At 45.0% G+C, this 13,828-nt stretch overlaps 2 protein-coding genes across 2 annotated transcripts; one reads left to right on the top strand and one right to left on the bottom strand.

Annotated features, from left to right (window-relative positions):
* Positions 1–470: 470 nt before the first annotated feature.
* LOC108577995 lies at positions 471–4,626 on the bottom strand. The gene is made up of 2 exons (XM_017941238.1): positions 4,309–4,626; positions 471–4,193 (listed from the first exon to the last, which is right to left on the bottom strand). Exons 1-2 carry the CDS (start codon positions 4,624–4,626, stop codon positions 471–473), a joined length of 4,041 nt encoding a protein of 1,346 aa, XP_017796727.1.
* A 6,914-nt stretch (positions 4,627–11,540) lies between these two features.
* LOC108577997 lies at positions 11,541–12,455 on the top strand. The gene has a single exon (XM_017941239.1). It carries the CDS (start codon positions 11,541–11,543, stop codon positions 12,453–12,455), a length of 915 nt encoding a protein of 304 aa, XP_017796728.1.
* The last annotated feature ends 1,373 nt before the right edge of the window (positions 12,456–13,828 follow it).

Below are 13,828 nucleotides of genomic sequence, written 5' to 3' on the forward strand. Positions count from 1 at the left end.
ATCCGATTTACTTGAAATTTTTATAGTAGCTACTAAACTAAATTATCTAGAGAAGTACGTAGGATTTTTTCGATCGGTTAACAACTTTTTTTGTTATAAATATTTATTCACTGAATCTTTTGGGTGAAAATAAAATTTTTCTTTACATGTTCGCCATTTCTACAAAAATGAATTTTTTAACATATGCCTACGTACTTCTCTAGCAAATTTAATGTAGATTATAAAAATATTTTGCTTTTTGTTCTTAGTGAAAGTGTACAACACTTCTGCTGCAAGCCGTAGAGGCCTATGGAAAAACATCGTTTTATATGCAGAACTCCAGCGTCGCCATTTTTAAATAAAATCAGAAAAAAAATTTTTTTATATTCCTTACGTAACACACACTAAAAGCCTATAAACCGCATTTCCATATGTTTTCTTATTTAGCTGCAAAAAATTCCCAAAGTTACCCTATATTCTCAGGCGTTCACCTAGATATTACCCCTTAAATTGTTCGTACCTGTTGGGCGAACTCTGAAGCACTTGATGCACTGATCTAATATTTTTTTTACTACCTGTTTGCCCGTTATTGGCCAAAATTGTGCGCGTAGTGATGCTAAGGTTAATTGGTGACCGGAATGGAGTAATCTACGATGCTCGTGCTCGACTATGAGCTTAGTGAGTGGGTGCTTCGCGGGTAGGATCATTGGGTGTTTGTGCTCGTATGCGATAGGTGCGTTATCGAGGCGACCGCCCACCCTGATTACTCCGGCGTTATCTAAAAATGGGCTCAAAGCCCTCAGCACGCTTCGAGGGTTCAGAGACCGTTTTTTAATTAACGCGTCTACTTCCAAGTTGAACTGATCTCTTTGAGCGAGTTTTACTAATACTATTTCGGCGTCGATTAACTCGTGTGTGGTTAGGTACCGCGGATTCAAAGGATTCGCTTGTGAGGCTGGATGCGTTAACGATTCTTGTCCAACCTTGCGTCGAAATCTTAAACAGTACGCCGTGATTCTACGCAGTGTTGAGTAATTAGAGTATCGCGACAGGAGGTCGAAGGGTTTGTCAGCCTTGCTGGTTGACACTAGACAGGTTGCCTTGACTTTCCGTACCTCAGGTATATCTTGAGGGGAAGGTTGTACCGAAGGCCATTGACCGGCCTTCTGTGCAAGCCAGTACGGACCGAACCACCATAATTCGCAATTTGTCAAAGACTTAGTGTTAGCGCCGCGCGAAATTATGTCCGCGGGATTGTCGTTCGAAGATACGTGATTCCAAACACCGCGCGCCGTCAGCTGCTGTATCTCCGAGACTCTATTGGCTACGTATTTGGTCCATTTACTCGGAGGGCTCTTGAGCCATGCTAGCACAATTGTCGAATCGGACCAATAAAATTCATCCGTAATGGACATTTGTAGTGCGCCTTTAGCCTTCGATGTTAACTGGGAGGCAAGAAGTGCCCCACAAAGTTCCAATCGCGGTAAGGTTGTTGACCTGAGCGGCGCTACTCGGGACTTCGCGCACAACAATCGGGCCGTCGAGGCTCCGGCTTTGTCTACCGTACGCAGGTATACGCAGCTCCCGTACGCCTTTTCTGAAGCATCCGAGAAGGCATGCAGTTCGATGCGATCACTATCGTGACTGATTACATGACGCGAAATTGATATTGAGGAAATTGTTTGCAATTCCTCCCGAAAGGCTGACCACTGCGTGTGGAGATCTTGAGGAAGTGTCTCATCCCAATTTATTTTCAGTTGCCATAAAGACTGCATGAACAACTTCGCCTTCGTCACTATCGACCCTATTAATCCGAGAGGATCGAAAATTTGTGCAATTTCCGACAATACGGTGCGTTTAGTAGTGCGTCCCGACGATTGCTTCCCGATGGAATACCGAAGGTCGTCGGTGCGGGTCATCCATAACAACCCTAATGTTTTTGGATCTTGATCCGCTGCTCTAATTTCTATTGACTCTTGGTGAGGATGTTGTGATCCTAACGTCTCGCTATCGTTGCTTGCCCATTTTCGTAACGAGAATCCTGCCCGCGCGAGGATTTCGGTTAAGTCCTTCCGTATTTTTATGGCGTTTGAAATAGTTTCGCAGCCGGTTAGCAGATCGTCGACGTAGAAATCGTTGACTATCGCGCGACTTGCTGCTGGGAACGCGTGGGCATGATCGAGACCGATCTGCTTTAGTACGCGGGTGGCTAAAAATGAGGCTGATGCAGTACCATATGTTACGGTATTTAGCTGATACACTTTGATGGGTGCGTTGCCACTCGGTCGCCACAAGATTCGTTGAAAATTGCGGTGCTCCGGGTGCACGAGAATTTGCCTATACATTTTTTCTATATCCGCCGAGAGTACGAAGCGGTGTTTGCGGAAACGAATGAGGATTGAAAACAGGTCGCTTTGTACGGTTGGCCCTACTAGTTGCGCATCGTTTAATGATACGCCTGATGAACCCTTTGCCGATCCGTCGAAAACGACCCGAATCTTCGTGGTGCTAGATTGTTTAAAGACAGCATGATGGGGTAGATAGAAGTTTGGTTCCGTGCAGATTACTTTCTGGTCTGTCAGTTGCGTCATGTGTCCTAGTGTATTGTACTCAGTCATGAATTCAGTGTACAGTCTATTAAGCTCTAAGTTTTTCGAAAATCTACGTTCTATTCTTAATAAACGGTTTTCGGCTTGTGTGCGCGATTGTCCGAGTTCGCCTAGTTTGCTATTGAATGGAATTTTAACTATGTATCGTCCCGTTTCGTCTCGTGTCGTCGTGAGATCAAAGTGCGTCTCGCTGGGATCGGTCGAACTACCTGAGGTTTCTATTGACGAGGGTTGTACTTCTTCAATTTCCCAAAATTGGGAAATCGTTCTATTCAAGTCTGTGGTCATCACTGAGTGGCAGGTGCTTCTGTTCGTAGGATGAGGGCTAATCAAACTGATTACACTACCGCCCAAAACCCAGCCTAATCTAGTCTTCTGCCACACCAGGTCGCTTGAGTCTACCCTTTGTTGTCCAATGCACAGCAATTTCCAAAATAGACCGGCTTCTATCAATAAATCTATGCGCGATTTTTTGTTGAACTGCGGATCGGCAAGCGTGATGTTTGGTGGCACGCAGATTTTTAGGAAATTGGTAGGCAAGTTCGGCATATCGTCAGTAATGTCCTTAATTACTAGACACGAGAGGTTCGTGCGAAACTTGTTGTCCCGCGAATGAATTACTACGTCTGATTTATATTGAATTGTCTTCGATGCTCTGCCGAGACCGCCGACAACTGTCTTTATAGAAGAACGCGAAAATCCTAATTTATCAGATAGCTCTTCTGTCACGAAGTGTGCTTGCGATCCTACGTCTAATAACGCGCGACATTCATGCCTTTTACCGTTCCTATCCTCTACATAAACGATCGCGGTCGATAGGACCGTATACTCTATCGCAGTACTCACGGAATTTGACACGCACGATGGTATGGAGCTATCTGATGAATCTACGGATGCTATCTCTTGGGCCGGCTCTTCTCGATGAAGAAGAGTATGGTGTTTTTTCCCACATTTCCTACACATTCCACGCGTACAATTTTTGATACTATGCCCTTGTTGGAGACAATTGAAACACAATCGGAGGCGTTTAATTGTTTCATGCCGTTCAAGGGCTGGCAGTGCCTTTAACTGCCCGCATTGTTGTAGCAGGTGCTCACCTTTGCATAGTGCGCATTGATTGCGCGTACTCGAAGCGTGAGCGGCTACCGTTTCCGACCTGCCCTGAAATCTATGCGCGCGACCCTTCTTAGCCTGCTCGGATACCTGCGCGATCGTCTGTGGGTTCGTGGCTGCCCGTTCGAGTCTTTTTGCCTGTTGTTCAATAAACTCGACGAAGTCATTGAACTTCTGTTTACGTATCGCGTTTGTAGCACGCATGTCCCATGCCTCGAAGGTTTTCGAATCTAATTTTTTAGCTAGCATGATGATCATTAGTGTGTCCCATGCCTCAATCGGTTCGCCTAATGCACCTAACGCGACCAATTGATTGTTGGCCTTGTCAATGAATTCTCGAAGCGAAGAACTAGTTTGTGCCGCGATATTCGGTATTTCTAAGAGCGAATTTACATGATGATGGATCAACGAATCGGGATCTTCAAATCGTCTTTTCAAATTGGCCCAAGCAAGTTTGTAATTCGCGTCAGAAGTCAGAAACAGCCAGTGTTTCTATGGTGCGCGCGGCCGCACCCTTTAACGCCGAAGTTAAATAATGGAATCGTTGTATGTCTGTAAGCGATTCGTTATTGTGCACCATTGTCGAAAATGTATCGCGGAAACGTACCCAATGATCGTACTTTCCGTCAAAACTCGGTAGTGTGATGATCGGTAGTCTTGGAGCGCCTTGCGGTTCCATAGCTGCCGTGGGCACGGTGCTCGTAGACGCGGTGAGCTCTCGGGGCCCGCGCAAATTCGCGATAAGCGTTTCCGCTTGCGCAATTAGGGGAAAAAATACGTCTTCAAAGGCATCCCGTTCATCAAGGTGTTGTGTTTCAGAGTCCGAACCCGTCACAAGTATTTCGATTTTTGATTGAATACTATCAAATTTAGCGTGCAAATCTTCGTATGCTTTAACCTTTCTTTCTAATGCATCCGCGTTCATGTCGCCCGACGACGATTCGATAAAGCGCTTGAAACGAGTTAGCCTTGCTTTAATGGCTCCCCGTTCGGCAACTAATTGCTTTAGCGGGCTTTCTATTTCTATATAAATACGATATCGCAAGTAGAAATGAGTAAGGACTTACGAAGGGAGACAGAGTGCAAGAGTGGTGACGCTGCTTTGCCCAGTCCTCTAGATTCAGCTGAATCTCCGCTGCTGTGGTCCGGAACCGCTTGCTATCTTGTCCAGGGGCGTCACGCTCTTCAAGAATGAGGTGCACAGAAACCTTCCTGGATGGTTGATTCAGTTGTCGTCAGCTGCTCTGTGGATTCAGGCTGTTTTCCAGTCGTGATGTGGTCGTCTTGGTTGTTTAATGATCAGGACCCAAAGGGTTGAGCGCTCCTGATGATCTTCAATGTACTGGCATCCGGCTCGAAGGACCAATGTTTATGCTCGTGGTAATGATTCGCAAATCTATTGTCGAGCCTTGTTGAGTTTGCACGTGGTGTGCCGACTTTATTTTTATTTGACTTCTCGAAGGACCACCCCGATATCTTCAGGGAACAAATTCTATTTATTTTCCACGTCGCACTGGACTTCAAGAAATAGACTATATATTCTACTAGGATTCTAAGTGGTAACTTGCTGCTGTTCTTGGCTGAACTGACTCTCGTTTTTCGTCTTGAGCGTCTTCGAGACGCGTCCAACTAAAGACACGCTGATTGGCAGATAATTCTGAAAATTACCTACCAATCTAGCCGTGCTGTTCACGCCCTTCCAGTGCGCCCTTAGCGCGATCTTTCTGGAAGGGTGGGAGACGGTTATAAGGGGGGCGAAAGTTAGTAACAATCCGGGAATTTCCTCTGGGTCGGTGAAAATACCGGCATGGCCAGTTGTACCCTTCGGAGCGCGTAATTTATGGCAGGTCCTTCAGCTATCGAGCGCGAGGAGACACGACTTTCTAAAAAATATAACGAACTAATTGCCTTGCCCCGGCAGGATGGCCGGAAACGCGTATGAATGGAAAAGCAAATTCTGCAACTCAAAAATAGCCGTTCGGTACGGTCGTGCCATAAATCGTGCCAACGAAGCTCTAACAGTGTATAGCCGCGTTATCTTGTTGAAATGACCAATTGACGGTGTTTAGTCGTCCTATTATATTTACGGGGTTTTCCAAGCACGGGTCTGGAAATTATTCGGTCCTTCGCAGCAGTTGTAAAGGAGGATGTTAAAAAAGTGCCAAATTAGTACCCCTTCAGGCACCTAAAATTTTAACAAGGCATCATTCTATAAGTCTTAAGGCATCATAAACGCACAATTATTTATCTCAAATGTGATGGGAAAGTTATAAAAAATGTAGATGAAGTTGACGGTACTTCGAAATTCGAATTGAAACTTTCTGACTTCAGATGATCATAACTTCGAAATGAATGCATGAAATGAAAAAATTCAAACGCTATTCTATAGAGGAATGTCAATATTTATATAGTGTATAAAAACATATTGCTCAAACTGCTAATTAATAACAATAAAACACGACAAATTAAGATAAGGTGCTACCATGCAAATATTCCGTAAAATATGTTCGTTATTCTACTGTAACTTACTTCTAAAACAACATGAAATGCATCGAATATGAAGAATTGTTATTATATCTCATCCTTCTCTTCTTCAGATGACATTTATTCGATAAAATATTGGTTGAGGAAGTTAGCAGGTGAATGTGTGGACGTCTGATGTCGAGCAAACCCGATGTACCGTAATACTGTTGCAACGTGTAAACAACAACACCCCACTACCCGTTGGTCTATTTTGCACCCATGAATATGTCCAACAATTGTCCAATGTCCAACAATAATATATAAACAAAGTATTTCACGGAATTGATGTGACGTGAGTGCATTTGAGTTTTAACTAAAATACTATTAAAATCTATTGTCAAAGAAGTTGTTACTACTTGGAATTCGAAGTCGCTGTTTTCATTTAAGTGGTCAGTATAATATCCTGAAGCTTGTTTTATTTGATATGATGCGGATGAATATAAACAAAGATCATTAGTGTTTAATTGCGGGAAGAAATCAAGTGATACCAATTCAATGCGTTGAAATTGTGATCGACGTGCGTTTAAGTTTTCACTTCGTACTACTCCTGACAAATGAGTTTCTTTTGTGGAATGCAACGGCGACTTTGAATTCCAAGTAGCAACAACATATTTGACAATAGATCACCGCAAATACCACATCGACCTGGATTCTGGAAACAGTATTTTAGTTAAAATTCAAATGCACTCACAACATGGACATATTCGTGGGTGCAAAATAGGCTAACGTGTAGTGGAGTGTTGCGTCTGCGACGCAACAGAAATTACGCTGTTTCCAACCATCGCGAAGTCGTGTGAACATTTTATGGTTCTTCGAGCCGGATTTGAGTAGCGCGAAATCAGTTGTGATATCGAACGAGTCAAACCGTGAGTGAAATCAAGTATCAACTACATTCATCCAAGGCGGTCTACAAGCAACATCATTATTCAGATCCAGGGTCTTCAAGCAACAGCAGCATTCAAATCCAGGGTCTTCAAGCCACATCAGCATCCAGATCCAGGGAACGGAAGCTTGCCAGACTCGACAATCCTGAAGTCCTTGCAGTACAAGGTAGGCTCGTAAAATTCACCATTCCTTCGTAGTTTCCTCCTTTCAAAATGCAAAGCCGATCCGCTCCTTCAAATCCTTCCGCGAAGGCGTCAGCCAGCCAAGATAAAGATCTCCGCGTTCTACGTCGAAAACGTGGCAACATCATCGGTCAACTTCTCTGACAAAATTCCTCGAACAATACGAGACGACAGCGGACCGTGATAGATACTTAGTACAGGCCCATCTCGATGGAACCGTTCAAGCGTGCCAGAAGTTCGATGAACTTCAAGACGCTATAGAAGAATTGGACGAAACAGAGACAGAGACCGCCGATTTGAACTTCTCAAGAAGTATTACGCCGTCACAGCGCGGGCAAAGAAGCTGATAGATGAAGATCTCCGCGCGACCACAAATACTCGTGCGACACTCTCACTTACGACATCCACATCCACGCCCATCGCAGTCAAACTTCCAGAAATGCGTTTGCCCACCTCTGACGAGTCCGTAGAGGATTGGGACTCCTTTTACGACATATTCGAGTTGACCATCGACCGAAACGAAAATTTAACACCGGTCCAGAAATTATAATACCTTCGCAGCGCGTTAACCGGAAAAGACGCGACCTGTATTCGATCTCTAGCAACGAGCAGTACTAATTACGAGGTCGCGATTGAGCTACTCAAACTCAAATTTGACTGTACACACCGTATTCTACTGCGCCACGTAGACGCGATTCGCGACATCCCAAAGCTATCACGGGAAATGCCTGAGGCATTAGGAGAACTCGTCGATACGTACAATTTACATCTTCGCGCGTTAAGGAATATGGGCGAGCCGATCGAGGCATGGAACCACCGTTTTAGTCTCGAGCATACTATCCAAAGTTAGTTACAAGACCGCGTGGCAGTGGGAGTTAACATTAACGAATAAAAAAATGTCGTATACCACTCTCGTAGATTTTCTCGAAAAACGTGCGAATTGCGCCTCAGCGGTGAAACCCGGGAAAAGGGATTACAAGGGATTACAAGGATTCGCGACAAATATCTTCGGCCTCCCAAAAAACCGGACCACCACGGTCATACGCATTCGTCACGACCCAAAATCAAAGATCGTGACCTAATTGTAAAAAATCGCACGATACCTGGGCATGCGAGAATCTCTTCGCCCGGACAGCCCCTCAGCGTTTCGATATCGCTCGAAAAACACGCTTCCACACGCTATTACATCGATCGGGTAATACACGACAACATCTATCGTCACCCAGAGCCACGCAACTTACGCGATCTTCATCATCATCGTCGTCGTCAACGCTGCCATCCTCGCCATCGAAATCCTCGCGCAGATCGGAATCCCCACCTGAACGGCCACGTACAAAACAACATGACCGGAAAATACAACGGAAGTCATGTCCGAACCGATCAAGGTCGCGATCGCCCGAGAACGAGTCGAAAATCAGATTGACTAACACCTAGAACCTTGCCAAGCGCGTTTGTCGTCGACACAGCATCAAGCGATCTTTTACTAATTGTGCAGATCGACGCACTCAATAAGGATCGGAAACCCATCCGTTGTCGAACCTTGATCGATACGTGCGTGATGACAAACTTCATCATAGAATTCGCCAAAAAACTCGGACTTCCTAAAAAATCGACTCACGTACCCATCGGAGTGCTTGATACTCTGACAACAGTAGCTAAACACACTGTCGCCGTCTCTATCCGCTCCCGCACATCAAGCTACGAACGCACGCTGACATTCCTCGTGATTAAGGAAATTTCATCGCCGGTTCCGGATCAACAGATTGATCGATGGGGCCTCTCCATCCCAAAGAACATAAATCTCGCGGATGCGGACTTTCGCAGGATTGTGCGCAGGAGCAGCCTTATCGCTGTTATGCGTTGGCCAGATAAATCTCTCCTCTCCCAACGGCCCGGATTTGTATTTGCAAAAGACCAAATTCGGATTTTTGGGAGATCAAAGAAGATCCGCAGATACAACACCTTTTGAAATTGTAAACTACCTGCGAAGAACACTACAAGACTACCACAGTCCGCAACAAACAAGGCAGGTACGTCGTCGCTCTACCTTTCAACGAGAAGGTAAAGCAATTAGGAGAGTCATGTGTAAGGGCAGAAAGACGACTTTTTGCTCCCGAACGACGTTTTGATAAAGAACCGGAACTGAAGACACAATATACCGCCGTCATCGACGAATATCTGGAGTTAGGCCATATGACAAGAATAAATACCCATATACACAACAACGGGTACTATCGATTACTCTGTGGTGTGGAAGGCGACCAGTGACACGACGAAGCTTCGAGTCGTATTTGACAGATCCGCGGAGACTACCATCGGCATCTCACTCAACGACACACTACACACTGGACCAAAGATTCAAGACGACTTATTATACATCCTGCTCCGATTCCGCATACATCAATACGTTATCACAGGGGACATTGAAAAAATCTACCGTCATTTCCTGCTTCGACCAGAAGACCGCAAATATCAAAGAATTCTTTGACATAATCACTCTGGCACTCTACAAACCTACGAACTGAACACAGTCACATTCGGTTTATCAGCAGCATCATATTTAACAATCCGATGCCTTAAGTAGCTAAGCACAGCACGAAGGCCGTCGATACCCGCATGCCGTGAAGATTCTGCAACGCGACTTCTACGTGGACGACGTGCTCACAGGAGCGGCAACAAGGGAGGAAACGTTCACATTACGACAGGATCTCACAAAATTATTACGTCTTGCTGGTTTGAACGTTCGACAATGGGCGTCCAACGACTTCCATTTGCTCCGTGGACTACCGGCCAGCAAGATCAACAACAAATTACATCTCGGTGAATCCACTACGGTCATTAATTATTCAATAAGGATAACAACCTCGATGTCTCGGATTACAAAAAAATTAATCAGTTCGGAAATCGCAAAAATTTACGATCCATTAGGACTTTTAGGCCCAGTGATCATCGTCGCGAAGATTCTTCTCCAGAAAATTTGGACCTTAAAAATCGACTGGCATGAATCTTTGCCGATGGACATCCACCAAGCGCGGGTGCAATATTACAATAAACTCCCATTACTTAATAACGTCTCATTCAGCCGCAAAACAGCTATCGGAGCAGATGCTGAAATACAATTACACGGGTTTTGCGATGCCAGCGAAAGGGCATATGGCGCGTGCGTATACATGAGAACCATCGACTCAACCGGCAACATTCAGACCGAACTTCTCGTAGCAAAATCAAAGGTCGCCCTTTAAAATCGCAAACCTTTCCTTTCTAGTCACGACGGTACGAAACGCGCTCCACCTTCAAATCGATCATTGCAGCCTCTGGACCGATTCAACCATAGTTCTCCACTGGATAAACACATCACCTCATATTCTCAAGACATTTGTAGCAAACAGAGTTGCCGAAATTCAAGAGAAAACTCGAGCATCCGACTGGCACCACGTTCGAACAGAAGACAATCCCGTTGATCTCATCTCTCGCGGCCAATCGCCAGAAGAGTTTCTGAAACCATCCAGCTGACATAATGGACCGAAGTGGCTTAGGAAACAGGAATCTGACTGGCCGAGATGGGAGATACCGTCACTTTCGGGCATACTAGACGAGCAAAAGGGGACTATCTGCCTAGCAACCGCCCCGGTCGACACGAACGTCTTAGACCGATACTCGTCGTGGGGGGAAGTTACTAAGAGTCGTCGTTCGCTGCTTCCGTTGGAAACCCAATAACATCACTAAAGGAAACACCACAATACCGAAACTTCAGCGTGTACATGACGCAGTCATTAGGATGCTGCAATGAAAACACTTCGCGTATGATTTGGGAAACCTGGAAAAAGACCGGAAGGCCCAACCGAAATTGTAATGACTGGCTCCGTTCATTAACAAAGATGGTATTCTTCGAGTCGGTGGGCGATTGAGAAATTCAGAGATGCCTTTCTCAGCTAGGCATCCAATCGTGCTACCGAAGACGTACGCAACAATCCTATTAATCAGGCACCATCATATCATGCTCCTACACTCGGGAGTGCAAGCTACCCTATATACAATACGTAGGCGATACTGGCCCATTGACGGACGAAGTCAGGTATGGAAGGTCGTAAAGGATTGCGTACGCTGCTGCCGAGCTCAACCACCAACGGTAAACTACGTAATGGGCAACCTACCTGGAAACCGGGTCAAACAAACGAGGCCATTCACAAACGTCGGAATGGATTACTACGGGCCGTTCTTCATTAAGCAGCGATGACATCGCAATCGTATGCTAATTAAGGTATACGTCGCGGTGTTCGTCTGCTTCGCGGTGAAGGCGGTCCATCTCGAATTGGTAAGCAACCTTACTAGCGAGGCTTTCATCGCTGCTCTTCGCCGTTTTATAGCCCGAAGAGGCTTTTGCTCCAATATCTATTCCGACAACGGGTCGAATTTCGTGGGAGCTTACAACGATCTGTGCGAGGTCCAGGACCTCTTAAATTCACAGGATCATCATGATCGGATTCATTCATTTTTGGCCGAACGCAACATACAATGGCATTTCATCCCACCGCAGACTCCTCACTTTGGAGGACTCTGGGAGGCGGCAGTGAAATCATTTAAAAATCATTTCAAACGCGTCGCGGGCTCCGCGCTTTTTACGTTCGAGGACATGAACTCGCTGATTATTGAAATCGAAGTTGTGCTGAATTCGCGTCCTCTTACTCCTCTTTTTTCCGATCCGAACGACTTCTTGGTCCTTCCTTCTGCGCACTTCCTCATTGGCGCATCTCTGACGAGCCTACCCGAGCGGGATGTCAGAGACATAAACACTAATCGATTGTCGAGTTGGCAGCACATCCAGCAGATGAAGCAGCATTTCTGGACTCGATGGCATAAAGAGTATCTGAACGAGTTCAACAGCTGTACCAAATGGACCAAAGGATCGCACCTCATCAAGGAAGGCATCGTGGTCCTGCTACGGGAGATCAATCTGCTATCCATGCAGTGGGCCTTAGGCAGAGTGATAAAGGTTCATCCCGGATCCGACGGCATCATTCGTGCCGTAACAGTCAAGACTGCCACAACCACACTTGACCGGAGTATCAAAAAATTGGTGTCACTCCCATTCCAGTCCAAGGACGACAACATCCAGGAGCCTGCATGTCATGAAGAGATCATAGCTGATCATACAATCACATAACACTGCACACACTCACACATTCATCACAACTCTCATTCTTACACATCTTCCCTTCGATTTTCTTTGTTCATCGTAATACTCTCAACGGGGGGAGGATGTTAAGCAACACATCTGTCGACAATATCTCAAAAAGGGAAAGCATCGACAAATAGCTCATTATAAACCGGGTCAAGATTTCTAACTTTGTTTTTTGAATATTTCTACAAATCTTGATTCGTCGGTAGAGACAATAACTTTATGAAGCCATTGAACATCTATCGCGTCCTTCTCAAGTCAATGTTTTCTCGCCGACGACCACGGCTTAGAATTTTTATATTGCTTCTTTCATCATGTAGTGTTCGCTTCAGAGTGCTTTATAAGTTTATTGCCTGTTGCAACGGTCCGGGTTCGAGGCAAGCGGAACTTCGCGGCGGTCACTCAAGGGTATGTGTTATACCTGAGAGTGACCGTCAGCTTGGGGGTGGTCATTTCACACGTCTCTTTCCACAGTCTTTTTGTTAACCATTCATCTCAAAATCAACCACCACCCTCGCGATTTTCGACAAAATGAGTTTGACCAATCCGCATGTCTGAACCCAAAAACACGCCTCATCCGAGGCAACGACGAAGGAAACTCTCGAAGACAAGTCAGTTCCTCGTCAGTTCGCAAAAGGAGTACATCATTAGCTCACACAGTTCATCATTCAATTCCACGATAGTTCTATCATTTCACTCGCACACCAAACACTTTCACACTCCTTCAACTACGCATAATTTGTACTATTTTCGATTCGTTTGTTATTTCGTTAAATTTGTTGTTGCACAAACCCACCCATACTCATTTAAGCACCCCTTACCTGCGTAACAGTTCGTAAGGAAATCACGCTGTTTCCAACCACCGCGAAGTCGCGCGAACACAATTCTCTTTTGAAGGGTGTACGAATAATTCTGTGACTCGCTGTACACCCAATCATTTCTCATTTTTCCAAATCAGCGTTGACAATTGTTATTGCATCCTTTGTCATAAATGAAGGAAATTCTATGCTTTCCGATATTGATAATTTAACCCTTTGCACTCCGTTGTCGCATTTTAGTGACATTTTTCTATAATTTTTGAAACGTTAACGATATCGGAATGAGGTTTGAACTGAAAATCGTTAAAAAATAACCTCTTTGTAGTGATATATTTCACTACCGAAATTCATATAACATGAGATGTCGAAAATGGATACGCATTTCACTCATGATTTTTTACTGTGAGAAGTCACTGTGTTCACTATACTACGATCTTATACCCACGAAAATCTGCTCTAGACTGTTCTCCATCAGCTAAGCTCAAGTGCATTGGTCCCTTATCGCCGTATGTTTATAAATCGACACATGAAATGTATACA

The sequence above is a fragment of the Habropoda laboriosa genome, unplaced genomic scaffold, assembly GCF_001263275.1.
Source record: "Habropoda laboriosa isolate 0110345459 unplaced genomic scaffold, ASM126327v1 scaffold769, whole genome shotgun sequence".
Taxonomy (NCBI): domain Eukaryota; kingdom Metazoa; phylum Arthropoda; class Insecta; order Hymenoptera; family Apidae; genus Habropoda; species Habropoda laboriosa.

Coding starts and splice junctions, on each gene's coding strand:
- LOC108577995 (XM_017941238.1), bottom strand. CDS start 4,626: ATGAACGCGGATGCATTAGAAAGAAAGGTTAAAGCATACGAAGATTTG. Junction 4,194..4,308: donor ACGGAAAGTACGATCATTGG/GTACGTTTCCGC, acceptor CGCGCACCATAG/AAACACTGGCTGTTTCTGAC.
- LOC108577997 (XM_017941239.1), top strand. CDS start 11,541: ATGCTAATTAAGGTATACGTCGCGGTGTTCGTCTGCTTCGCGGTGAAG.